The sequence below is a fragment of the Ixodes scapularis genome, unplaced genomic scaffold (genome assembly GCF_016920785.2).
Source record: "Ixodes scapularis isolate PalLabHiFi unplaced genomic scaffold, ASM1692078v2 PGA_scaffold13__105_contigs__length_92229423, whole genome shotgun sequence".
In the NCBI taxonomy this organism is placed as follows: domain Eukaryota; kingdom Metazoa; phylum Arthropoda; class Arachnida; order Ixodida; family Ixodidae; genus Ixodes; species Ixodes scapularis.
In genome coordinates, this window is record NW_024609839.1 from 25,941,401 (window position 1) to 25,968,674 (window position 27,274).

The 27,274-nt window shown below is 45.6% G+C and overlaps 1 protein-coding gene across 2 annotated transcripts; it reads left to right on the plus strand.

The window, feature by feature from the left end:
- The first annotated feature begins 128 nt into the window (after nt 1–128).
- On the plus strand, nt 129–26,282 carry LOC115333165 (ubiquitin carboxyl-terminal hydrolase 46). 2 transcript variants are annotated; one of them, XM_029995779.4, is made up of 9 exons: nt 129–438; nt 3,163–3,243; nt 8,027–8,243; nt 10,236–10,316; nt 11,742–12,004; nt 12,595–12,755; nt 17,614–17,746; nt 22,774–22,917; nt 25,006–26,282. In XM_029995779.4, the coding sequence occupies exons 1-9, from the start codon at nt 436–438 to the stop codon at nt 25,105–25,107; spliced, it is 1,185 nt and encodes a 394-aa protein (XP_029851639.1). In that variant the 5' UTR covers nt 129–435; the 3' UTR covers nt 25,108–26,282. The 2 variants fall into 2 exon arrangements, with proteins under 2 accessions (XP_029851639.1, XP_029851638.1); XM_029995778.4 differs by having other exon boundaries at nt 159–438; nt 22,753–22,917.
- Nucleotides 26,283–27,274: the final 992 nt, after the last annotated feature.

The following is a 27,274-nucleotide window of genomic DNA, read 5'->3' on the forward strand; positions in this document are numbered from 1 at the left end:
GACCAGGTGCGCATAAGACATATTTCTCTTTCTCTTGAACTTGTTAAGGTGTTCTTTTTTACGGAATATTTATTTATAAACGACATAATTCTGCATATTCTTCGTTTAGCTGCCACATTTGAAATGACGCAGAAGCACAGCGACTCTGCGTGATCCGTAACGCGATTATCTAAGATCAGTGCGCAGCAGTTCGATCTGCACCGAAATTCCCCAAATTTGCCTGTTTCATCACTTATACTCTGTCTTAATACATCAATCACATCTCCATTGAACGCAACGAATAAAATGCGCAACGAGAACAAAATCAAAAGCAAAGCGGTAGCCCTTTAAATTACGAAACTACGGTTCGAGTATGGCCGGCTGAGGCAAGCAACAAAAAATGGCGCTGTTGAAGGCAAGGAAGGCATTCAAGGTTTGACGCAAGAAAAATGAAAAATGGTAAGATTTTTCTTCGTTAACGGATCCACGAACGAACGAAACAGTGCTGCGTGTTCACGCTGCCGGCCTGCTTTTACTACTGGTGCCCCAAATTGCGGCCACTGGACCGCACATCGTCACTAGCTCCAAATAGCCGCTAGACTATGGAATGCTAGCTCAATCATATTAGCGCTTGAATTGGACTCGTTACCATAACCTACCTGTTGAAACAGCGGCTCAGATATTAGCAAAAACCTCTATGTTGACCCCGCCATCCAATTGTCCGGTCATTTATTAAGCACGCGGCGCCGGAGATGCAGATGTTCGAGCCGCCGTACGGTGAGCGATTGTGGTTTTATTCGGCGCCTGATAGGGCTGCTACAGCAATCCGGGACTGGCAGATAAAAATAAGAAAAGGAAACCTCCGTAATCTGCGATTTTTGTTCTTATTTATTTTTACGGGCAGCGGGGGCTTAGCCCGGTATCTAGCTTTTAAGCTATCACCGTCGATAAGCGAGTCAATCTGTCGGCTCTCCTGGCGTTCTCTTTCAAAGGGAGGAATGATAGAAAGAAGGAAATTGATGTGTTTCGTAATCCTGCCTCAAATTTATAAAAAAAAAAAAAAAAGAAATGCGGCGCTTTTGTCAAAATTGATATCACCAATGACTGTCCAACGACCGTCGAATGACTGTTCAATGGCAGTCCAATGACAGCACCAATGACCGTCCAATGACAGCGCCAATGACTCTCCAATGACGACGGAAGCAGACGGCACCAACTCGTTTCGTTTTCGCGTCGTGCCACTGCTCTCGTGGTCATTAGAGCATTCTGTTCCACTGAAACGATACACAAATTTCTGCATATTTGTCATGGTATCAGCACCATAGGATAACTAGAATTCTGGTTGTGATAGTATCTGCTTTCGTGTTATCTGGTGTGTCTGGTTGAGTCGCTCCAAACCTTCACTTTGAGCGCCATTTCTGAGGGTTATGGCATGGCGTGTTGTATGACCTGCATTGAATTCACAGAACACGAAGATCTCTATTTCTCACCTACATTCTAGTAAGGTCGGCAATCTAGATGGTTTGGAATGCACGTTGCAAAAGCACTCTAGACGCTCGCTGTTGGTTTCCACTCAAGAACCATGGACTCGGCTATGGCCACCAGTGAATACCGCCTATATACCATTCCAGATCAAAGCATGCCATACGCCAGAATGTTGAAAATGGCACCAGCCAGAAGCCCTTCTCTGGAATGATCTATGTGGAGTGCAAGTTTGTCTGCTTTCTGCACAGGAGTTGTGATGATGTAAGAACGCTGAGCTCGTATTGACTGATTAAAAATATAGTGGGTAAACCTCAAAGCATCTAGCGTTGAGGTCTACCCGCTATCCTTTCAGTCAAAGCCAATCAGAACTTTGCGTTGTTCTGACGTCACCGCACCTCCTGCTGAAGAAGCAGACGACTTGCTCTTGGCACAAACATCTTGGCAAGGTATTATATGGCCCAATACGTAGCCATCTTCTGGCTCACCGAATGCACCCCTATGTTTTTCTCTACACGACACCTGGTGAAATCTCTTGTTGATGTCTCAAAAACCACTGTTAGATGTCTAAAGATGGTTATTGAACATCTCAGTGTCTCAGTGTACCTTGTTGCTTTCTATTTGTTCAGGTGATGAGGTAACCTTTTTGGTTTACAAGGTGCCTTGAAAGATGCATCTAAGATGTCTATCAGGCACCTCAGTGACCACTATGAAGTTGCATAGTGTTGTAAGGTTATCTTGTAGACGATTTAAAGGCCATTGCTAAACATCTATTGGGAGCTCACTGCATCTTTTAACTGTCCATTTGTTTAGATAATGAAGCACTATTTTTGGTTTATAGAAAGATGCTTTAAAGATGCCTATAGACATCTCAGTGACTGCTATGAGGCTGCGTTGTGTTGAAAGATGTGTTGCAAAAACCTCAAAGACCACTGCTAAATATCTGTCGAATGTCTCAGTACATCTTGTAGCTGTATATTTGTTCACATCATGGAGTACCATTTCAATCTACAAGACACCTTAAAAGATATGCATCAGAGACTTCTACTAGGCTTCTCAGCGACTCCCATGAAGTTTTATTGTGTTGTAAAGACATCTTTTGGATGCCTCAAGGACCACTGCTAGACATCTGAACATGACTAGTGGAAGTGTCAGTGCATCTTGTAGCTGCTCATTTGTTCACATAATATAGCATAATTTTTGGACTACAAGACACCTTTAGAAATGCATCAGAAACGTCTACTAGACATCTCAGTGATCGCTATGAAGTTGCATTTTATTGTAAAGATGTCTTGCAGACGCCTCAAAGACCACCGCTTTACTCCGTTTCACCTTACGATGTACCGCAACGGACGTTAGAAGTATTTTAGCCATTTCAGTGCCTCACACGGGCCACGTAGCTTCACGCCCTGCTCATCGCTTTGCCTAGACGGAAGTTCCGCGACGTGCTTTGAACTGTGGATTGGTTCCGGTGGCTCGTAGCTCTTGTTGTGGTACATTGTACGGTCAAGAGGAGTATAGGTATTTAAGAATGCCTATTGGAAAGTTCAGTGCATCATGTGGCTGTTGCTTTCTTCATGTAGTGAACAGTCATTGTTGGTTTACAAAATGCCTCGAATGACGTCTCAAAAATGTTCACTGGGTGTCTCATTGACCGCTACTGTGTTGCATCATGCCTTGTTTTTTGTTTTTTTCTAACAGGGCGCAAATGGATCATTGTTGGAGAAGGAGATTGGTCATGATCAGTTCCCATCGAACGAGCACTACTTTGGCCTTGTAAACGTGAGTATTGTTTAAATTTGTGTCCTTAATATGGGTGTTGGAATTTTTGTGGTATTGAGAAGGAGAAAGCCTGGCATGCTTGAAACATCCAGCGATAATGTTCACAGAATTGAAGGCACCTGCTGCTTCAATGGCATGGGGGTTGACCTTCACATGGCTTGCAGTGATGGAAGCTCTGCGCCATTTGTGCCAAATTGCGGCATGAAAGTTTGCTATATCTTGCGCCAAAATGTCATTTTTGCTCAGAATTGCACCAAACCTGCACCAAGATGGGCTGAAGCCAAGCAAAACATAAAAATATTTTATTATTGATCAGCTCTATGATTGAGAGAAGTAGAAAGAAAGGAAAGTGGTACAAATATATACTTCACAGCTTCTCTGCTCACCTATTCTGGTGAAAATTCTTGTATGTGTAAGAAATTTGTTGGTCCAACAAACGCATATCACAAAAAAAATCATATAAGAGCATACAAGAACCCTTGCAGAACATATAAGAACAGTATACTTATCAGTTTCTTATAACTTCTTATATAATCATATACTGTTCTCATATGTTCTTATAAGGCTCTTGTATGCTCTTATATCATCTTATTTAATAATATGCCTTTATTGGACAAAGAAATTTCTTACATAAAAGGTTTTTCACTAGAGTACTCACTGTATTGGGTGTCTGAAATAACCAAGTTCGATCTAAAATGGGCCGTAAAAATTGGCTCCTGCATGTAGCAATTTAAAGTTTTCGTCAAAGGTGTACTTCGCAGGTCCGTTTTATTTTGTAAAGTTACAAAGCGTAGCTCTCTTTCTGTAAAAAATGGGGACAAAGAACTTTTGGAGGGGGGGGGGGGGGGGGCATTTTTATTGGTAAACAAACTTTACTTGATACGGTGGTTTTTGCAGTCATTTCACAGAAATTATGTTTACAGGCTAAGCAAACTACCGGCTGCAAAAATGGGAGGGGAGGGACTTTATCCCAACCTGAATTGTCGCATTTTACCCCAATTGTTTTATTACTCATTTTAAGTCAAATCTCCTCTGACCAGAACCTTGTTTCTAAAAATGAGGTTCTGCCTTCCTTTCGCACCCTATCTATCTTTATTACAAAAGGTAACAAGTTATATGGTCCAGTATCAAAAGAAAACCCACAGTCATTACCATAGATGCACTTATTAAGCGATAATATCACTTTTTCCTTTTCAAGTGTGTTGTGCTAACAGATTTTCGTATCTGTTCCAAAAGTGTAAGCGGCTGCTCCAAACCAGTATTTTCGCCTGCTAGAGAACCTGCTACTAAAAGTCAAATACCACTTCCATCACTGAGCTTGACTTTGCTGAGTTAGGCAGGAGTACCATATTTGGAGAGCGATAGATTTGTCTTACAATTAGGCGATACCTGCATGCAAATCTGCAGTGGCAGCAACTCTGTCACATCACATCAGTGACATTGTTATTGCTATTAGAATGCACCGTTGGTTTCCCCGTCTTGTTGATAGCTTGCATTGATGGTCTTCGTTTGTTTGAAAGGCCTCACATGCGCAGCATTTCTGTGCTGCCACCCATTTGCCCTAACAGGAAGAAACAAGTGTTTCATCTGTTTTAGCCTCGTTCGTTTACTACTGTGATGTGCAAGTTGCGTTTGTAGGAGACTTGACCGGTTGTCATGTAAATGCACAGCATGTCCGCCTGCCGACAGTGAAATGTCGATGAATAGATAGGGACATTCCCCTCGCTTTTCCCCGGGAAAGTCGGGGAATGTCGGGGAATTTCGCAGAAAGGTTACAGGAGTTGGGGAAAATTTGCGAATGAATGTTGCTTTATTGCACGTCTGCATAGATCTACAGACGGGGAGTCCCGAATATAACTTTTCGGTGAATCAATGGCTCTTTGACCTAATAAGTTTGTAATCATGCAGGTACCCTAAAAGCCTCAAAGACTTGTGTTTTATGGGGTCACGGATGGTTGAGATCTACAATGGTACACAATTGTCATTGTTATTGAAGGTTTTAAACCTATTCCTTACGTGCATATAAATATAAACACTTTGCAAAATCCAGTCAAGCAACGTTGGTGGTATAGTGTAGACTGCATATAACGTATGTCGCGGGAGTCGTGAAAATCCGCACTATAAGCAGTACCGCGCTATAACCAAAACATCAATTTTTCAGGCCAAAATACATGCCATGAGACAACTTACCTTTGTAAAAGAATTTATTTTATGTTAGATGAAAAATAAAGCTTAGATCGAGGAAAGTCTTTATTTCACCAGACTAGTACACTTCTCTCTCCTGTGTGTCACACATTTTGAAAGAAATGAGCGACTTTTGCCTGGCGCAGCCTTTTAACGGCGTCGCGGGTTGCGGACGGACGTTGCGAGCGTTCAGGATTGCTAACCCTTATCATTTTTCTCCGGTGATGAAAACGCATGAAAATTTGCATTCTTTATACGATACGCGCATGAAATGCTCCAAAAAAGGCATGAAATGCGCCAAATAAGAAATCCGGGCGATGTTCGAAAACACAAGTGCTTAGAAAGCACCTGTAGTCAAAGTAAACAAACCCGACGGCACGGGTGTTTCTGCCGTCTTGAGAGTGCCGCCACGACATCGCCGCACGAGTAGGTGGATCTTCTCTTCTAGTACGTGCTGGGTTATCATAGCGACACACAACGAAAATTCACAGTCAAGGATAGCGCTTTTACGCGGAACGATGAGCTTGCACTACGCCGTCGACGTCGATGATCACCACCGACGCCATGTTTGCGGATAGAAGAAGCCGGCCCGCAACCGGCATGCAACGCGCGCGAACGGCTGTTTGAGCCCGGTTGGGCTCGCCAATGCCTTGCTGGCCTTGCGCCGTGAACCACACATGCGTGCGTCCTTCCGTCGCTACGGCAGCTAAAGCCTCTCTCTTTAATTCTCCCCGCTTCTTCGAGCAACCTCCTTGCCATCCTTGCCCCTGCGAGTGCCGCTTGCGGCTAGCGTCGTTATTTGGTGTCGCACAGGGAAGCGTGCTTGCCATGCCGGTCGGTCGGCGCGTCGGCACGCTGCTCCAGAGACCGCACTATAACCGATATTTCCCTTCGCACACCTGCATTTTAAGCGGTATGTAATTACATGGAGTTCTATGGGAGGAGAACCAATGGTTTAAAAAAGCCGCGTTATACCCGGTCCTGCACTATAAGCGGTTACGTTGTAAGTGGTCTATACTGTAGCACATTGTCACGCAACACAGCTGGAACGAACTGACAAAAAGTGGTTGTGAGACATGACTAGGTATGTGCCCGCTATAGGAAAAATTCCGATGAGGACATTAACGTGAGCTATGAGTAAAGCAACTTATCATCTGCCACGAGCAAAAACTTTGAAGGTCATGGAAAGATTGTTGTGGGAGATGGGGGGGGGGGGGGGGGGCAGTTCGCTCTCAGCACGTGCAAAGCAGCAGAGCATACAGCAATGGAGACCAGTATATGAACGCTGTACCTACGTGGTCTCTAGCTTGATCTAGTTTTTAAAAGAGTGATTACCAGATAAAATTGTTTAACCAATAGTGTTCAATCCAAGGGATGGAATTCATACTCAAAGCTAAGTGCCTGCCGACACAATGATTTTGAACGAAATTCAAGCCGAGTGCTGATGCAGCATTCGCATTTAATGTGCGCCGAGGGTGCACTAGTAAAGTATAGAGGCTTTGGATAGTTTGCACGAAGGCCACTGGATGGTATACACTCCTGTGTCAAAGTAATGCTGTTAAAAGGCTTACCCTTAGTCTTTGGCATGCTAGGTAAAGGCTAACTGTTCATAATAAAAATGCTGGCTATAGTTGGCTCAAGCCAGTGCCCGACTAAAAGGATTCAGCCGTATCCATCTACAGATATTTCTAGAGGAGGTATCTATGACATGTCTTGGGGCAGCTTTTTGTTGTTTGAAGCCCAGGTGGGAGTGTTGCTGACTGAGATATACTACAGAGCTAGGTACAAGGAAAGAGAGACAGTGTGTGTAGCAGGCGGTGAGCAGAATGAAATATAGCTGAGTACTCCATTGTCCACTATAAATGACTTCGCCCTGCAGTTGTGGAAAGACTCATTCAGTGAAGGCGCCGGTGTTTAATGTTAGTGAAGGACAAACGGAACATAGGGGTGAGCAAGGAGAGTTTTTTTGACTGGTGGCATAGGTCAAGAGAGGGACGAATCATTTTCTTTTCCCCCTCTTGACCCCCTTCCGGAATTTTTATGAATGTACCATAAAAAAACCTCAGCCTTAATTTTTCTTTTCTTTTTTACTTTTTTTTTATTTAGACAGTTATTATTTGTTGAAATTACAAAGATTGACTAGGTGTTGTAAGCCACCACCTCCGTTTAAGGGGTTGAGCCTTATTCGTCCATCTATTCATTGAAAGTAAACACTGGCTTGATGGCGCAAGCTGCTACCTGATTAAAAGATTTCGGCCTTATTCATCCATTTAACAAAACTATAGCCGGTGACAGGTCAAGAACGAAGTGGAATCTCCTCCCACCTCTTTCCACTTTTGTAGAGCAAACGCTGGAGAGAAAGCAACCTCTTCTTCACCGTTTGCTCCGCTGAAGTGGAAAGGGGTGGGAGAAGCTTCCACTTCGTTCTTGACCTGTCACCGACTATAAACACTGGCTAGGTGGCGCAAGCTGCCGCTCCATTGAAATGGTTCAGACTCATTTGTCCATCCGTACATCCATTACATTACTCGGGGAATTCTAAGGTAAGACATGCGGTCTGCCCGGCCATGTAACGCATCTGGGCGTGCCATTTTTCCAGTTTGGCAACACGTGCTACTGCAACTCGGTCCTACAAGCGCTGTATTTCTGCAAGCCGTTCCGGGAGAAAGTGCTGGAGTACAAGGCCCGCAACAAGCGCACCAAGGAGACCCTGCTCACCTGCCTGGCCGACCTGTTCCACAGCATCGCCAACCAGAAGAAGAAGACGGGCACCATCGCCCCAAAGAAGTTCATTGCCCGGCTTCGCAAGGAGAACGGTAGGTGGACTCCCTTACTTCAGAGGGGCCATGCAACGATATGCGGAGCGCAAGCTTGTCTGCTTTTTGCATAGGGGTTGCGATGATGTCAAAACGCCAAGCTCTTATTGGCTGATTGAAAAAAATAGTGGTTAGACCTCACGGCATCTAGCACTGAGGTCTACCCTCTATCCTTTTAATCAAAGCCAGTCAAAGCTCAGCATCGTTCTGACGTCACCGCAGCTCCTGTGCAAGGAACGGACGACTCGCTCTCCGCATTGGGTGAAAATAATTCTCCCTTTACGCAAGCTTACTAACACTAAAGAGACCCAAGTATATTTGCACGCAGTGATGCTGACTAAAACGCTTCTTTGCCGACGCATATTTTTAAGAATAAAAATAAAACATTAATAATGCGAGGAATTCAGCGCGTGTTCCGTGCTTTGCCAACTCCGACACTTGGCTATGATAAACATTGACGGCGTATAATTGGCTCCACATCACGTGGCTGCTTGTTCTGGCTTTGTGTTGAGAGCGTGAATGCTGCTCTTTGTTCAAATGTTTTCTGCGACTGCTGTTGCATGGAACAAAACACTAATGCGTGTTTCATAGGTTATGTTTGTCAAGGAATAATTCAAAGTGCTATTTACTGAAAGAAAAAAAATTGTTGCATCGTAAGAGCGTTTGCTTACATTTTCTTACGATACATTAGAAGTCACTGGAACATCCGTGCCTTGAATGCCGCGTGCAAGGCTACTCATTGAACTGGTTGCTACACTTTACACAGAACACGGATGTTCCGCTGACTCTAGATATAAGCAGACGTAAGTCCCCGTAACATAATGCAACTTAAGAAAACGGTGCTGTTTGAACCAGCCTTTACTTTGTCTTTCTCTCTCTTTCAAACTCTTCGAAACCGACGGAATCGCTGCACCTATACGGCGTGCAAGTTTGTCTGCTTCTTGCGCAAGGGTGCGGTGACATCACAGCAACGAGCTCTGATTGGAAGTACAGCGGGTAGACACCGAGGAGCCATTGTCCCTAATCACTATATCCCTCCGAGCTCTGATCGCAGGGATAGTGAGTAGATGCAAAGGCAGCCTTCATTTCTACCCACTGTATCCCTCCAATCAGAGGGAGCAAGGCCGTCGTCTGCTCCTTGCGCAGAGCGGTATCAGGGTCTAGCATACGGGTACCGAATGCCAGTGTCGTCTGCCGGTCGTAGCAATGGTTGTCTTACCTTTTCCACATCTTTCTGAAATCCACCGTTTCTTAACGAACGAGGACTTAGCCTTTGAGAGTGGGTACAGTAAATGCCTCGAAGAGCATGGTATGTTATTTTTTGTCAACTATCAACTACCAGACGCGTTCCTACAAAAGATGAACTCACAGCCAAGACGTCGTCTGCTCCCAACTGAGGAGCAGGTGCGAGGGTGGAGCCTCGTCGTACACGCTATCACTCCCTCTCGTGACGCCTCCTCTCTTGCTTTCCTATACTTGGCATCAATTATTTCACGTCACATTGTCGAGGCTAGCTTAGCTTCCGCACTCCTCCAACTCTGTCGAGGCTAATTGCACGAGTGCGTGCGAATGAGACACAGAACGAAGTCACACTATCTCGTGGAAGTGCAGGGCTGCAGCACTGTGGAAGCTACGCTAGCCTCAACAATGTGGCGCAAAATTGTTGACGCCGAGAAAATGCTAGCTCCTCTTTTCGCTCAAGAAAGAGACCATTCTGTCACTACACTTGCTCGGCGTATTCCTTAACCATTGAACAATTTTTTTCTTCGACCTGGCTAACTAGTTTTTAGGATAAGCTCTTCAGCGCTGGCTTTTGCAAAAGGTGCATTTATGTGGTTCACATTCCTCGTTGCACGCTCTGTGCACTGTTGACAGTTTGTACCTAGAGCAAGTTAGCTCGAGAGGAGATCGTTTCGGGGGTACCTTGTGCGACGCCGTGGGCACCAGTTCCGCTTGACTGTTCCATCTCTTTATTTTGACCTTGTCTCGCAGACCTCTTCGACAACTACATGCAGCAGGATGCGCATGAGTTCCTCAACTACCTGCTGAACACCATTGCGGACATCTTACAAGGTGCGTTCACTCTTTCGCCCCCCTTTTAATTCGTCTTATTTTGCAGCATACGTCGAACCCCTGGCGGGTCAGATCGCACTATGTCTCATGTCGTGCCCTCGCACGCTGAAAGCACCAGGTTGGTTGCTGTTTTTTGAGGAATTGTTAATTCCTCAAAATGAACTAATTAAATTTTGAGTTAATAAATAATGATGAATAACTAATTTATTAGTTATTAATTAACAAGTTGCTGTCAAAGCGAACTTATTGTATACTGTCGTGCCCAACCGTATCGAACCTGGATATTAGGACTGTTGCCTATAGAAATTCAGGCTCCTCCCACAAAGCTCTCTGCTCTTTCCATTTTAGCAGAGCGAAGGCTAAAGGGGAGATGAGGGGAGGAAAGCACCAATCATGGCAAGCTGAGAGCTTTGTGAGAGGAGCCTCTCTTGTTGTTCTTAACCTGCAACAGACTATTCACTCTTGCTTATGCGAGTTGAAACATGGGGTTGCCACTTTGGGGAATAGCCCTTGGATGCTTCTGGTTCTGAAGCAGACTGCAGGTTTTGCAAATTTTGCAAAATAAAATCTATCCACTCTCTTTGAGGAATTGTCACTTGTGGTGCTGTCAAACGTAAGTCACTCTTATAAAAAAAATGATGCTAAAAGAATGAAGAAATATGTGCAGACCGGAAGTGTGAGGGTTATCCAATAGATGGCGCCACCGAGTTTGTTGCCACACATAAAAAGGGTGACTACACAGTAGTCACATTTTGTAATATTGGGTGTTCTTGAGAAATAAGAACCGTGTCTTTTGGCCAGCATAAATAAACTGTGCATCACAGAAAGTTGAAACTCTTTCAGAATGTGACACTAGCAATGTCACATTCTGGTAGAGTTTCAACTTTCTGCTATGCATTGTTTATTTAGTTTCAACTTTCTGCAACTGACAGAATGTCAGAGTTTGAGAATTTGATGTTACCTGGATGGAAAGATAAAAGAGAAGGGCCAGTTTTCCCTACGAGCCGACTCTTACCTAAGCCTAGCTAATATCGTCAAAAGAAGAAATGACATTGTAATTAAATTGCCTTTAGGATTTTTCAGTGAAAAAAAACAAACTTGTCAGGAAGAAAGATAATGATATTCTTTCTCTTGCCGCAAAGTGTTCTTCGCTAATCTAAATGCCACATGTGCCAGCAACGTCAGTTCTGGTTTTGACGACATTAGGCTTAGGTGAACTTCGGTTCGTAGAGAATCTTTCTTTTTCTTTTATCTTCTTATCCAGGTAATGTCATGTTCTCAAACTTTCGCTTTCTATCCCATCCGCCGGTTTCAGCTTCCCACGATGCGTAGTTCACTTATGTGAGCCGAAAAACACGGTTCTTTTTTCTCAAAAACACTTGGTACTTTGTGGCAATATGTCCGAACCCAATGGGATTTCTGCAGCCGAGAAGCAGACGCAGGGGCAGAGCAATGCCAAGGGCAACAAGTGCTCCTCGGCCACATCTGCGTCCGACCAGCAGGGCTCGCACACGCCCCAGCAGCAGACGACGACCACCCTGGGCGCCCCCAACCAGGCTACGGCTACGGCCGCGGCCGGCACTCAGCCGCAGTCGAATCCACAGCCCCACAAGCCGGAGCCTACCTGGGTTCACGACATTTTCCAGGGCACACTCACAAACGAGACGCGATGCCTCAATTGCGAGACGGTGAGACTTCGTAGCTTTTTTTTCTTTGCTCGCACCGGCAAAGCATGATCACAGTGCCCCAAACGATGCTTGCACTGAATACTAAAAGCTCAGGGATGCTGAAATCCCATGGATTGCTTGTGTAGCTTTTTGTACACTCACACCTAAAAAGACATTGAATGGCTAAAACATATTTTTTGGTTTTTCAAGTGCCTAAATAAGACACCTCCTATATCACAAAAAAAAAAAAAAAAAAAAAAAGGCCTTTCCAAGAAAGAGTTTATAGGCGCAATGTTACATCACGAGACGCATTTCGAGATGGGAACGATTTCAAAACATGCTTCTGTTTCGAGACTTCGGTCCCAAGGTGGGCACACGTTTCTGAATTGCTCAAACGATTCTCACAACACGAATATTGCGGCGAAACATTTTGTTTTACGGGAAAGTTTGTTTTGCGATGTACACATCCCATTAAAACTCTAAGTAAAAAAAAATATTGGGAGGTTTTAGTGACTTTTTTGAGCGAAACAGGGTGTTGAAGTTTTGTTTTTAGCCTCAATTTTAGTGTGGGGCTGGCTTTGTAACGACGGTGGCGTCCTTTGTGCTCGCAGGTGAGCAGCAAGGACGAGGACTTCCTCGACCTGTCGGTGGACGTGAGCCAGAACACGTCCATCACCCACTGTCTCCGGGGCTTCAGCAACACGGAGACCCTGTGCAGCGAGCACAAGTACTACTGCGAGAACTGCTGCAGCAAGCAGGAGGCCCAGAAGAGGTGGGTGCCGCCCTGCCTACTTTAGCGGGCACTTTGTTTCGGCAGCCATTGTAGGCTTGAGTTTTAATGGCGTCGCCAGGAATTCGCTTAGGTTTGCGTTTCGGTTTGCTGGTGGCATTGAAGTGGAGATGGACCGAGTGTATATGAAACAACAGATATGTGACTGCTGCGTGACTTTCTATGTGTACATGCGACCTACGTGGGGCTTTTTCGTTAAATCGTGCATGCTAAAAAGAGGAAATATTTGAAAATATGGGGATAAACAAACCGTACCGGTTAAATGAAAAAAAAAAAAAAAAGGCTGCGAAGTTGTTGAAAGACAAAATCTTTGGCCGTGCAGGGGTTTGAACTCCAGGTCTCCCTATAACCTGTTGGGCCTGCCAAACACCACACTGTACTGCCTCTTTTTTTCTGTGTCTCCCATCTGTCTTATTAATAGTACGCCGAAGAGAAACGCGTCCAATCGGAGGTGTTCTGGAAGCACACACCACCCCGTGAAACGCGGTGCGATGCTTGCTGGCACGTGGTCCGTTCTTGTTGTGCTCCAGAATTTCTCTCGCTGTCTGTCCCATCTTGCGTACGTGCATTGTTTCTTGTTTACGAGCCTTTGAAACACCATATTGTATTGGGAGACCCCGCGTGCGAATCGTGGCGCCACCAGAGATTTTGTCTTTCGGCAGCTTCGTAGCCTCCGTTCCATTCAATCAGTGGGGTTCATTCATCCGCATATTTTCGAATGTGACTTGCACACATGCGGATACAAAGAAGACGCCGCTAGTTTTAATGTCTGGGCGAAAGAGACGAGTTCATAGTTTTTGCACTACTCACAAAGAATTTGAAAATAATTAGCGAGCTCGATCATGCTGTCGAAGATCGGAGAGCACGAAATGTGTCCCACACATGTCTCACTCCGTGCATGGTTTGTGCTAACTTTATCATTGCGCACAACAGACGTTGGCCAGGGCACGACCAGCAAATGAGCGCGCCGCACAGGCGCTGCCTTATGTGGCCCTCGCGCGATGCGTGACGACAATGAGGCAAGCAGTCCTTAGCGTCTGACCACCACCACACCGACCCGGGTTCGAGCCCCGCTGGGGTGTCTTTGTTACGGCAATGTTACGTGAGCCTCTGTAAAGTTTATACATGACCTTGATGTCGTGTAACGCTCCCACCGTGCTGCTTGTTCACGATACTCGTCCACAACGCTCGTCTGTGTCAGTCATTTCTGACGCTGGTTCCTGACACTCGTTCGTGACAACATTTTTATGCGGAACAACTTGTAAAAGATATTCTCGCTGTAACATCGACGAGACGTGCGGGCTAATTCATGTTTTTATTTATTTTACCATCAGGGCACAAGGCATTACTGAGGGGAGTGGGAACAATAGTAATAATAATACAAATTGAACAAAATATACAATACTTAAAAAACGGGGAACGTGAAATTGGCAATAGATGTACAGAAAAGTGTGTGGTCATTAATATATGTGAGCTTCCAATTGACCCTGATCATGAAACAACTTGACTGAATAATGTGCGAAGCAAAGAAGAGACGTCGGATAGCTAAAACATTCGGGTGGTGTTCTGGCCCTGAACAGCGTCCTGGCTGTGCCCCTGCCGAGTTTTATCCGATTTTAAGCGCGCGTCTAAAGGAATGCCGCCGAGGAGAAGATGTGCACGGTGAGACACTGTTAGCACAAACGCGACGTGGGCGCCCTTCCTGTTTTACACCCTAAAGGGTGGGCACCAAATTTTGCCGCTTGCCGTAACATCTCGAGAGCAAGCCCACCTAATATCGAAGGCAAATCAGGTGAAAATAAGAAGTAAGCTAACTTTCCATGTGCCATAAAAAAATTTAAAAAAGAAATGATGAGCCATTCTACCCTGTGGAGGTGGAGGACCAGCGAAGCTGTTTAGCACACGACACAGACGTGACACGGAATTTTGAACAAAGGTACAAACACATTTATTGTCTTGATCGGTGGTCATTGTGACGGAAGGGACGCACACACATGTCGAGGAGTATCCCCACCCAGAGGAGCCAGAGGAAACTAGACACGCGCGACGGACCCGCCACCCGGTGGAAAAAAAGGAAACTAGGCACGCAAGCAAGGGGCTTGGAACGACGACAGAGAGAGGATGGTGCGCTTCCCTCCTCCTCCTCCTTTCCTCCTCCTCTCCTCCTGCTGCTGAATTTGTTCATGGGTGACGTGGCACGAAGCCGTGACGTCATTTCGGTTGCCGCACACAAAAAATCCACAGGACTCTAGCAATAAAAAGCTTTGCTGTAAAATACTAGTTTTAAATCTTGTGGCATGTTGAACTTGCGATCGCAGGGAGGGGCGACAAACCAGAGATGACAGTCCTTCCCCGTCTGCAATGTTTGCTTCTCTCCCGCGTGGTTAAGTAACGCTGTGTTTTGGCCAACGTAGCCATTGGCCAGGATCCTGCGATTGGCACAAATGGGCTATCTTTCGGCGTTCCTGTAAAAATGACAAGTCATGCCAAAAATAGGGGTAGTGTCCCATATAAGCACTCTTGACCACACTAGTAGTGTTCATGACAGCCCTTTCATTTATTTATTTGGTTATTCAAAATATCTCCAAAACATTTTCTGCAAGCTGTACAGGTCTAAAAAAAATGGAAATCATTCGTTCGCATTAACAGTATTACACCTATTATATTGTGCATAATTTCTATAAGCGTCTTTCTTGGACATCCAGCATAATATGAAGGGCGTTTATGGAAACACGGGCCAAATCACTCCTGCAATATAACTATGCATCGCACACTTAAAAAGGTTGATGCCGTAGTGGTTTGTGCCAGAGGGCCCATTAAGGAAAAGTATTAGCGTCCAGTATAATTTGATTATTAATAACTTTTCAATAATTAAAATTTTCATTATTAGTTTTAAAGGTACGATTCCACTTAGAAACCTAATGCGAATCATCGAAAACGACTAAATCCACCTACATTACAATGATATATGGCACGCGCAGCGTTTTATGGTATTCCGAAAAATCCGTAATTTAGACGCGTTTCTAGGTTTCGGTTTCTTATCAGAGCGCATCTCTGCACCAGTAATCCTTCCCCCCCCCCCTCGGCCAAATCACGCAAAGTACTATGCACGCCACCGCGCATCGCACGTAGAAGAGGCTAGACAAGAAAGCCTCCGGACTGCCGGATGAGGTTTGCCCTTTTGGCGCCTGTGCCAGTGTAAAGACGCACCTTTGTGTGCAATGCATGGCGGCTCACGCACGTTGCACATTTTTGCTGTGAGGGGGCAAGGTTGCTGGCGCAGGGTGGCATGGATGATTCGCATCGAGCTTCTAATTGAAGCTTAAAATTTCTAATTGAACTTTTAAAGATAATAATTAAAAATCTGATTACGAAAACACGCAATTACCCGATTATCCTGAATGTTACAGGGGCCATGAAATGAATTTTGGGCTGGGATAAATTATTTTAGGTTCAGATTTGACTGATCACATATCGCTTAGTGGGCCGAAAAGAAGATAATAGAAAGTCAAAAGTCTGCTTTTTGCTATGAAAATGTGAAAATACAGCGCACTATTTAGAGCCCCGAAGCACGTCGGCCGACCCCAGCTCACGCACTGGACACGAGCACTGCGTCACTCGACCATTTGCGCTCGTCAACAATCAATCTGTCAACGAAAATTTGGATTCGCATTCGTGGCCAATATGTGTTGTGACGGCACTTATCATCACTTGCAAATGATGAGTTTCATGGTGTGCTTAAAGGTGCACTAAAGACATTTCTGACATCATCTGTTCTTGGTGAGAACTTATCTTACCGGCCCCAAACATCATAGAAATTCAAAATGTATGCTTCTGCGACGGTTATATCACTACTAAACTGTGATAGAAGTTTGTGCCACGCCCCTTTCTGAGCAGAAAATTCTGAAACACAGAATCCAGCGGAGGAGCCACGGGCGCCTCCACTACTGGCGTTTCCGTTTCCGATTGGTGCCCGTCGTTATGCCGCCAGCGCCTTGGCTGGATTCTGTGCTGCAGATTTTTCCGCTAAGAAAGGGGCATGGCACAAACTTTTATCATATTTTTAGTAGGGAAAGAGACGTCGCACGAGCATAATTTTTTCATTTTTGGGATGCTAAGATCTCATAGAGTGAGTTATCACCAAGAACAGACAATCTCGGACGTCTTTAGTGCACCTTTAAAAAGGAGGACGGAAGGTTGTGCACCACAAACAAGTCACGACCACATGATTTCTTGTTTCGCTTTTCAGTTGAGGATTAAAGCTAAGAAGGAACAAGTTGAAAAAGTGTTTCATGGCCCCTTCAATTATTTTTCTTAATGGGCCTTTTGGCGCAGACCACTACGGCACCAACCCTTTTTCTGCGCGATGCATAGTTTTTACGGGAGCGATTTGCTTTGCGTTTCTAAAAACACCCCGTATATAAAGCTGGAAATGGCAAAACCGCCTTTATGGTGCTACCACTTGTTTGTTCCTTTTTGGTTGGAGGGAATGATGCGAGTCAAGTATTATATTCTACTCAGTAGAATATAATTAGAATATGATTTTTCTCAAGCCTTTGAGAAGGAAGCTAAGGTAGATATAACCGCATATACCTCACAGAATGTGTGTTTGCAATGCCTCGTCGCAGCAATGCGTTTCTAGCATGGGTGTCTGGCGTATCCGGATATTCCTCCGTGAAAATTTCCGTATCACTTACCATTATCTCGACTTCCCTTCGATGCACCTTATCGTAAGTCCACTCACCCGCTAAATATTTCCGAGAAAAGTAGAGAAGTTTCGACCCCGTTCGTTTTACTTTGCGGCACTATTTGGCGTGACCTGGCGTCCGTTCCCGTGCAGGATGCGGGTGAAGAAGCTTCCCATGATCCTGGCACTACACCTGAAGCGCTTCAAGTACACGGAGCAGCAGAACAGGCACACCAAGCTCTCCTACAGGGTGGTCTTTCCCCTCGAACTTAGGCTATTCAATACGGTGAGTGCCCGCTTGTCCTCCCACGTTCGCACGGCCATAGTGTGCTATAGTCTGTTGGAGGTTAAGAATGGCATCAGAAGCTCGCCCCACAAAGCCCTGCACTCTTTCCACTTGAGCAGAGGCAATGCTGGAGAGGAGGAAACAACTCATCATAGAGAGCTTTGTGAGAGGGACTTGTCCTGCTATTCTTAATCTTTAACAGAGTACAGCCTCACAGTCCTAATTGGGCACTTGTTTGTTTTTTCTCGACTGAGATGTGGTGTTTTGACTATCATTTCCGACACTGTCCGAAGTAATAAGGGTTGTCCCACTTGGAAAAAAGGAAATGAGCAGCTCTTTCTATAGCTGTAGATCTGGAAAGGCCTATACAGTCGACTTTCACTAATTCAAACTCTCTTATTCAAACTTGCGGATAATTCAAACTAACATGCAGGTCCCATCCTATGTGTCTCTATAGGAGGAAACTCCCGTTAATTCAAACTTTGCTTTATACAAACGAGTTTTCAGTCCCCCTCAAGCTTGAATTAATGAGATTCGACTGTAACTGTAGGTGAGAATGGTAAGTTCCAGGGCTCTTAAAATTTGTACGAAATAGACCTTTCTGCCTCTTCCTTTGACAGATGCAAAGGTTGAGAAGGATAGATTTTTAGCCCCGCTGAAGAAGATTTAGCGAGTGGGCTAAAAGCCGGCGCTCTAAATCTCATTTTGCAACACTGCACTGCACTTCTAAGAAATGTTTTGTTTTAGTGGCCTGGAGAGGACTTACGTGTAGTAAAATGCATTTTTTCCAAATTAAAAAAACTAATAAATACAATATTTAGCTCACAAGGTGTATGTATAGCTTCAAGTGATCGACGCTGCTCATGCAAACTAGCTAAAAAAAAAATTTTTTTTTTTTTTTTTTTTTGAGCAAAGTGTAAAGTTGGGTGAGTTGGTTGATGGTCATATTGAATGGGTTAAAACAGCGCAAAAAGACGTAGGACCAGTAAAAGGAAACACACAGACACAGCGCTGACTTACAACTGAATTTTTACTTCTGTGCCATTCAGCAAGTAAACTTGAAATGAGATAAACATACAAGCAATCGACCCGACAACACGTCATCTTCCCATCAAGCCGACACATGGCTACACTTTATTTACCCGCCTTTCTGATAAAATTCATCTCATCACTAACCAGGTGTTCCGTCACTTGCCCTGGTTAGTGATAAGCAACCCCCTCCCAACAAAAAATTTTAGACTGGAGACGCCGGTATCGCTGAGCGCCAGAGTCGCGAACGGCCACTGGCGCTTGGTTTCAACGTCAGTTAATAGATGGCAGCACATACCGCCATTTTCCACTTTCGCATCCGTGCAAGTTGCGAAAGAGGGTGCGTTGCTGTACCCTCTATCGAAGATGTTTTGTCTGTTTGGTCTCCTTGCGCTTTTTGCAGTCGGTTGTTTAGTCTGTTAAGCCTATTCGTCTGCAATGGCCTCGCAATCGTATTCCGTTCACTGTGTGCACGTGGTTTGTGGAAGTCGTCCATCATGAGTGTGAAGAGAACGGTTATTTCTTATGCGGAAGACAACGGAAATCACGGCGCTGCTGAACAGCTCGGAGTGCGGCGTTCCGCATAAGCCGAGGCTGGGTGGAGCGGATGATGAAGAGGAACAGTTTCTCTTTGAGACGCCGCACCACTATCCGCCAGAAGCTACCAGTGAACTTCGAGGACAAGCTTGTCAACTTCCAACGTTATGTGATGAAGCTGCGTCGCGAATCTTGCTACGGACTTGGGCAGATCGGCAATGGCAATGAGACCCCTGTGTACATCGACATGCCAAGGACGTGCATTGTGAACGAAGTAGGCGCCCGAGAAGTAAAAGTGGGTACGACTGGCTATGAGAAGCAAAGGGTGACCGTAATGTTGTGCATCACCGCCGACGGTCAGAAACTTGCGCCCAACATCATCCTCAACAGACTAGCCGCGAGAGCGACTAGTTGACCATGGTGCAAACTGATGGCAAGCGGGCTACTCTCCAGTCTTTACTTTATTTATTTCTTTTAGAACATTTATTCTTTCATTTTGGTTATAATAAATTTATATTTCTTGTCCAAATTTTGTATTTTCAAGGGCATGTTCCAAATCTACGCACCCCCCCCTCTTTGAACATCGCGGGTGTGCAAAAAAGGAGGTGCTTAGAATCAAGTAAATACGGTATTCCACTGCATATCGGCCACTTTCCACTTGTCTGATGTCAATTTTAAGTTCTTGTGCAACTTCTGCTTTATATTGTTCTTTTTTCACTTTTTTGTTGATCTGCTTGATCACGGTGCTGCGCTTTGTTGGCACCTTCGTTGGCACAAACAGCAAAGTTGAAGTTGGTGCCGTCTGACATTATTTGGAGACAATGTTTAGTCCACCAAGCTCGCTTCAATCAATACTAAGCCTATCGGCAAAAAGCCTTCGCACTCTTAAGTCCACAAGAATGGCAGATGGCCTCACTTCTCGCGGTCACACTAGAAAAACACGAACCACGAGAAGAACTGGAAGAACCATAAGAATGGGCAGACGACAGCCATGTTGGTTATTGGCAACTTGGTGCGGATAAGTCACGTTCATTCCTTTGCCTCGGTGCTGGTGTTGCAAAAAAAGGAAGCTCTCCCCAAAACATGCCTCAAAACGAGGTCCTCTTAGATTCCGTACGATTGTCAAGATGTGGTCTTCGACACTGTAGTGCTGTGTTATTTGAGATCTTTCTCAAATGATTCTTTTTTTGGATATCGCCGCACCGTGTGGTACATACAGTATATTGTTTGAATGTTGACACTTGCTAAATCTGATGTTCAAGTCCTGTCGTGTACATCGGTGAACACGTCATCGGTGTGCGTGAAATATCCATGCCTTTCGGCTGTCTTCTGTTGTAAATAATTTTCGACGTCTAAGCATGTCGTCAATTGACACAGGTGAAAGGGCAGTGGCGTCAAAAGTCAATTTAAAGTAAGACAAACATTCCAGTCGCATTCGTTCTGTTGCGCATTACCTAGCAAAAATAGTTTAGAGCTTGTTTGTTGTTTTAAATGAGCTCAATGCTTTCTAAATGTCCTCAGGAAAATACATACACCATGAAAGGCAAAAAACTGGGAAAAGGCGAGAATTTAGCCGAGAGTAGTGTCCGAAATTGCGCCTACACAGGTTGCGCCCATCGAAATCATTAGTCCACTCGGTTAGGGTTAGCAAGGACACCAGAGAGAGACAAGCCTCGAACTCAGGGAGTGGGCTCGAAAAAAGTTTTCTTGTCCCTGGTGCTGTGTGTTTCTTGGAAAGATGTACATATATGCAATTATTCTTCTATTTCAAATTTGACCAAAAAATTGACCGCATTTCTACGTGGTGAATGATGTTGATTGGGGCGAAGCTCTGGTGGTGCTTGTCTGCATAGACGCTGAGCCGCAGTATGCCAAGCCTTTCATTCGTTTTCAGGCATGTCAGAAAGAAAATGTGTGGTATGGAAAGTGGTTATATACGCATTTGAGCATTTGAACACAGCGCCCTCTCTTCTATAAGCGTTGAACCAATGCATGCAAAGTTTAATGCAATTATATACGGATTTCACCGCAGTGCCTTCTCCTGTATAGATGTTGAGCGGCTGCATGCAACGTTTCATCCATGGCATCCCCAGCTTTTGAGTTACTACCACATCCCAGAGCCCCTTACTCGTCCCGCAGTCGTGGCCGAGTGGTTAAGGCGATGGGCTAGAAATCCATTGGGGTCTCCCCGCACAGGTTTCAATCCTGTCGACTGCGCAAACATTTTTTCTGCTTTTTTTTTTGCTTTTTTTTTCATCGTCTTTTATTTATTTATTTTATTTTAATTTTTTGGCCCTACACGAGCACGTGCGCATGTGCTCACGTGCTTGTGCTCATGAGCTCATGTGCTTGTGCTCGTGAGCTCACGAGCACGAGCACCAGCAAGATCGATGTGAGCACGGACATTGGACTGACAAGGCTACACCCTAAGGAGCTTCACCCCTAAAAGAAAAACAATTACATGAGGTGCTCGTGAGCTCACGAGCACGAGCACCAGCAAGATCGATGTGAGCACGGACACCGGACTGACAAGGCTAGACCCTAAGGAGCTTCACCCCTAAAAGAAAAACAATTACAGGAGGACACTTAAGCTTCGCCTTTAAGAGTAGATGCAATAGCTAAATATAAACCCCCGCTCGTTCCCGAGCCGTGCAAGCGTGTCTGCGTGCCCTAGTCGGTAGCGTGTCTGGCTCGCAACCGTAGGGCTGTGGGTTCGATCCAGCTGCGCCTAAAAAAACAGTTCTCATTTTTTCTTTAAGGCAAATGAATTACAATCAGGATTTTCCCCTCCCACCAACGCCGACTTTTCCACGACACGAGCTCCTTAAAGCTATCACTTTAAAGAACTTTCAGCCTTCCACTCTGGTGAAGACCAGTGAGGCTGTACTATGGTGGGAATGAAGTAATGGCCGGCCAACAGTCGGCAAACCAGAGTGGAAAGGCTGTAAAGGTAGCCGCCATCTACGAGCGACGGCGGCAACCAGACAACGAGCAAGCCGGTTGTCTGGTTGCCGCCGTCGCTCCTAGATGGCGGTAGCTGTTCAGAGCTCTGTGTCATCATTTGTTTGCTGGCGGACACGATCCTGGGGAAACTAGCCCCTAACAGCTCTGCTGTAAAACCCAAGTGCGAATTATGGGAATGCAGACTGTGGAGACATTGCTGCCTAACACATACCCTCGCATAATTGCGGCGAGTGAGCCTTGTCGAATGCGCTTCTCGAAGAGTACTCGCTCACTTCGGGAAAGCAATACCCGCGAGCTCCGCGGGTAGTGCATGCCGAGGCATTTGAAAGAGACAACCTGCCGTTCTCTTCCTTTGGGTAACCATACGAGGCAGCCATGTAACGCATTAAGGTCGGCTGCGGCTCTGTGTGCGTCGTAGCATGCTGCCTGACGAACCCGTCTTCCCTGCCTGAAACTTTGTCGTTGCTGGTGGACAGCTTGGGCCGTTTGCCTTGCAGTCGGACGACGCCTTCAACCCGGACCGGATGTACGACCTGGTGGCCGTGGTGATCCACTGCGGAAGCGGACCTAACCGGGGCCACTACATCTCCATAGTCAAGAGCCACGGCCTCTGGCTGCTCTTCGACGACGACATCGTCGACGTGAGTGGGGCCGGTTTAGAGGGGCCGCGCAACCTTGTTGGCTGGGAATGTCTCTCACTTTACGTGAGCTCACTGGCTTTAGTGGGGCCCATGTATGCTCGCACGCAGTGCCACCGACCAGAAAGCGTCTTTGTCGCCGCATAATTTCGAAGATAAGAGCAGGCGTTTCCTTTCGGTCTCCCCTTCGCAAAACGTGACGACCAAGTCGTGGGGCTTGCATTGTTGGCATCTTTATTCATCTTTATTTAATCTTCTAATAATAAATTGGGAGTGATGAAAACATTGAGTTATTTATGGACGTTCTTGTATTAATTGTATGCCACTACATCAGGTGATTGCAGTACTGTTTCGGTTTCAAACACATCCGTGTCTCCTGTCGTCTAATGACCCTCGTAACTGCTGCTCGTCCCGCCACGGCTTTCACTCGTTGTGGATTGCAGTTGTGGGATCTGATCGTGGATTACAATTAAAATAAAACTTAAAGCTAAGCAATAAAAAAGTCAATATGCCAATAGGATTCAAGGGACATGCGTGCCTGACTTCTAGACGCTCAGCACATCCGTTTTCGGGCCGTTTATTTTTGCGGGTTAGCCTTAATTTCGGTATTTCCAGCAATATTTCCCACAGCCGGCGGTCGTGAATTTTCCGTTAACTTACCTTTGCCACAATCTTCCTCCGCACTAGCTTGACGTGCCGATCCTCAAGTATGCAAATGTGATTTGTTTCGCTTATATTTCCAGCCTTCTCTTGCTGCTTCTGCGAGCGGATCGGCACTTTTCTGGTCGAAGCAAGAACGTATTTGTGGCTCGTCATTTAACGACCGTATCGAGATGCAGCTTGACCAATTTAAGCTGGTAACGACTCCCTCGCAAACTCTCGTCTGCAACACAACATACGGTAGCATGAACAACATACGGTGTCGACGTAGGGCTCGAAACCCAAAAGCCAACCGTGGCGTAATAGGCGACGCTAGAGCAGCTAGAGCTCAACAAGGTCGGCCATTTTACATTTATCTGAGCATATCATACACCGGATCTCATCTGGTCACTTGCACGCATGACGTCATTATGGCGCTGCTTTTGGAGCGATATCTGATGCTCTGGCTTTGCCCATGGAGTCCGGTCTACATTGCCATCTTACGCAGACAACAAAAATTCTCTGCCAGTTAACCTATCGTGACACATTTTTTTTAGAACTGAGGGGAAAGCTCCCCGGGAAACCGATATTACCTCTCTTGCGCTACCAAACGTAGACAGACAATCACACAAATGAATCTGGGTGTGGTAACAAAGGACAAGGATTCTAAATAGCCATAGTATATAGGTAGCTCAGAATTTCGGGAAAACGTTTCACAACTCCTTTAACGGTCCTTGCTCGCTTGCGTCACTGTTGGTCGCGCCGTAGCGAGGCGACGAGAAAGAGTGTCAACAAAGAGAGCGCAGTCATTGGTTTGACGTCATAGTGCGCACAACCAATGGCGTAGCGCCGCATGGTATTCCTCCCCATAACTAATAGGGCAAGCCTTCTTATTTCCCTAACTTTCCGTGGATTTTAGTGAAATGAGGGGACTTTCCCTAAGAATACTGGATCTCCCCTATTTGTGTTTTCCTTGGTTGAAGTGTAGTATGTGTTAGATTTAAGGTTTCTCTACTGCCTTCCATAACATTCTATGAAAGGCCACTGATTGGCTTGCTACATGTAGCTGCCGTAAGAATTTATATACTGTTTGGAAACTTTCCATGGCAATTCAAAGGAAGGAAAAGGAGCATGTGCACTGCCTCAACAAGCTGTTGGAGATTAGAGTCGTTGACAGGATGTGGACAGCAGGGTGCAGTTTGAGTTGCACCGCCTCCAGCACGATCATCTTACGTCCGATAACACACTCAACGTCCCTCGAGCTTTGGGCATGCATGCGCAGCCAAAGCGCAACAAAAGGCAACAAGCGCGTCTGGAGGCTGGGCATTCAAAAAACCCCGCCGTCCTCATCCCGTCAGTAACTGGCGTAGCGCATAGCAACGAACCACCGCCATTAAGAGCCCTTGGACGACAGAAGCCTAACCCTAGGCTCTCTGCTCGCGTACCACGCAGAAAATCGACGCAGCGGCCATCGAGGACTTCTACGGCTTGACGTCGGACACCCCAAAGACCTCCGAGTCCGGCTACATCCTCTTCTACCAGTCGAGGGAGTAGCTCAGACGGCGCCTGTCCGCCGGAGACTGAAAAGGCTGAAGATTCGTCGTTGCAGACAAAGAGGGCCCGTAGCAAGATCCGCAGCAGGAGAAAGAAGAACGACCTCTCTTTCTTGTGTCTGCCGACCAAGGTGCAATACAGATGGGCGCAAAAAGCCAACGGGAGACAGAAACGACGGAGAGGAACGGAAGGCGAGGCTCAGTCCCCTTCCGATTGCCTCGTTTTTGCTAGACGAGCGGCGGGGAAACGGTAACCACCGACGTAGAGACGAGAGTGCCAGGGCAGACAAAAACCACGGGTCAGCATTTTGTAGGGGAAAAACGACGGGGCAGCGCCATTTCAAAACCGAGGGATTCGAGGGGGTACGGGAAAGAGTCGGAAGCGGTTGACCCTTTCGGCGGAGTAGAATTTCGGGTTGGAACGGAACCTCTTGTACATATGCAAATTTTATACGATCCATCCCAGTGGGAGAGGCAACAGTAATGTGGTCTACCTTTTTTTCTTGCGTTTTTTTACTCGTGGTTTTGTTGGCAGGATTGCATTTTAGAAGTTTCTTCGTCATCTCGATTTTACGTACGTAGGAGAAGGCGTCGAAAGAGGGGTGCGATACGGAGCGTGCGTCTTCGTTCGACTAACGACCGACCGGCCCTCTCTTAGAGAGTTAGCGCTAGCATTAGGTTTCTTCTTCAGCAATGAGGTGGAAGTGGACGTGGTGTACAGCCTGATTTGCGACGTTAACTAGGTTTCCACCGGGGCACGGCGTCATCACAGTGGGACTAGCGTGGAATTCAAGGCAATATGAGATAGGAACTACTATGCCAAAACAGCAAAAAGTAGAGACAACGGGGCCACCCAAACCGAAGGTTGGTTGTTGTCGTTTCGAAGAGTGATGTTGCTTAAGAAAATAAGGGGAACCCTGTTGTATGTGTGGTGAGGACCTCATCAAAAAGATGGTCCCGTCCTCGTCAAAAGCACTGTTAATGGCAGAGTTGTACAGAAAGCACCACGAGAGTCTTTATAAGAGGCCGGGTAGGGGAACTGCGAAGATTTTGTTCGGTAGCATTATGCAGCACATGTAAAAAGTGTAAGGAAGAGGAGAAAGTGCCAGAGCCTCATCCACATTGTATAATATTGTACAGTTGCGTTGCCTCTTATTAAAGCTTTGAAAGCAATGACTGCTGTTATCTTTGTTTAAAACTGCAGAACGAAGAACTGTGTTCTGAGGGGGATTTCTTATTTTGTTTGTGTGCTGTTGCAATTTGTTTCGAAGGGGAAATGCTAATATCGTCCATCAGTATGAAGTTTGGTGGATCAATGACCAGAGTACCACATCAACCAAAGTAAGTTTTTTTTTTTTTTTTTTTTTTTTTGTAAAAGGTTTGGTATGCAGATTTGAACACGGCTATGCTGTAAATGTTTCTGAGCTAAATGGAAAAATAATAATACAGCACAGAAAAAAATGAGACTGAGGAATGATGTGGACAAGACCAGTCGTGACTAACCGAACATTTATTGAAAAAGTAGCTTTTCTGTTCCTTCAATGAAGGCTCAGTTGGTCACTGCTCATCTTGTGTACTGCTAAATGGTTCATTCACTTCAATATCTGTTCTTTCCCGTTGATTAGCCAAGCATTATTGCAAAGCAGAATTGTGAACCGCTGCACTCCCTACTAATCGCCTAGTTACTTGCAAGATATCTTGTGTTGCTTTATCTAGATACATAGTGCTTTTCTGAGGAAAGGGGGTTGGGGTTGAAGTTTGAACAATTTTAGTTTTAAATAAATATAATTAATCGGAGACATCTTGCTGCGATATCAGATGAACAAGCAGCGCGTATCCGATGAGATAAGAAAATTTTCATTTGATGTAAGGACTGGTGCATGGCGCAAGGTAAGCTGGCCAGCTATGGAAATCATCCACCAGAAGTAAGATCTGAAATGGACATGTCAAAATGAGATGTTCACCTGCCGTCTCCACAGCACGATAAACGTTTTTTGGAATGGGGGCTGGGACACCACCTGCTGGGACCACCATGGCTTGGGGAACGAGGGGGAGAGGGGTGTGGTACTTAAATTAGTACTTCAATTAGATTTAGAAAACTTGTATTTCACTTGGACATGGCCGGACTGGATACGTGCCGTCGTTTCTTTTCTTCTGGCCTTTTCAGT

Excerpts from the sequence above, each read along its gene's own strand:
- LOC115333165 (XM_029995778.4), top strand. Across the intron at positions 3,244-8,026 it reads ACTACTTTGGCCTTGTAAAC|TTTGGCAACACGTGCTACTG; the intron begins GTGAGTATTGTT and ends CCATTTTTCCAG. Across the intron at positions 22,918-25,005 it reads TCGACGACGACATCGTCGAC|AAAATCGACGCAGCGGCCAT; the intron begins GTGAGTGGGGCC and ends CGTACCACGCAG.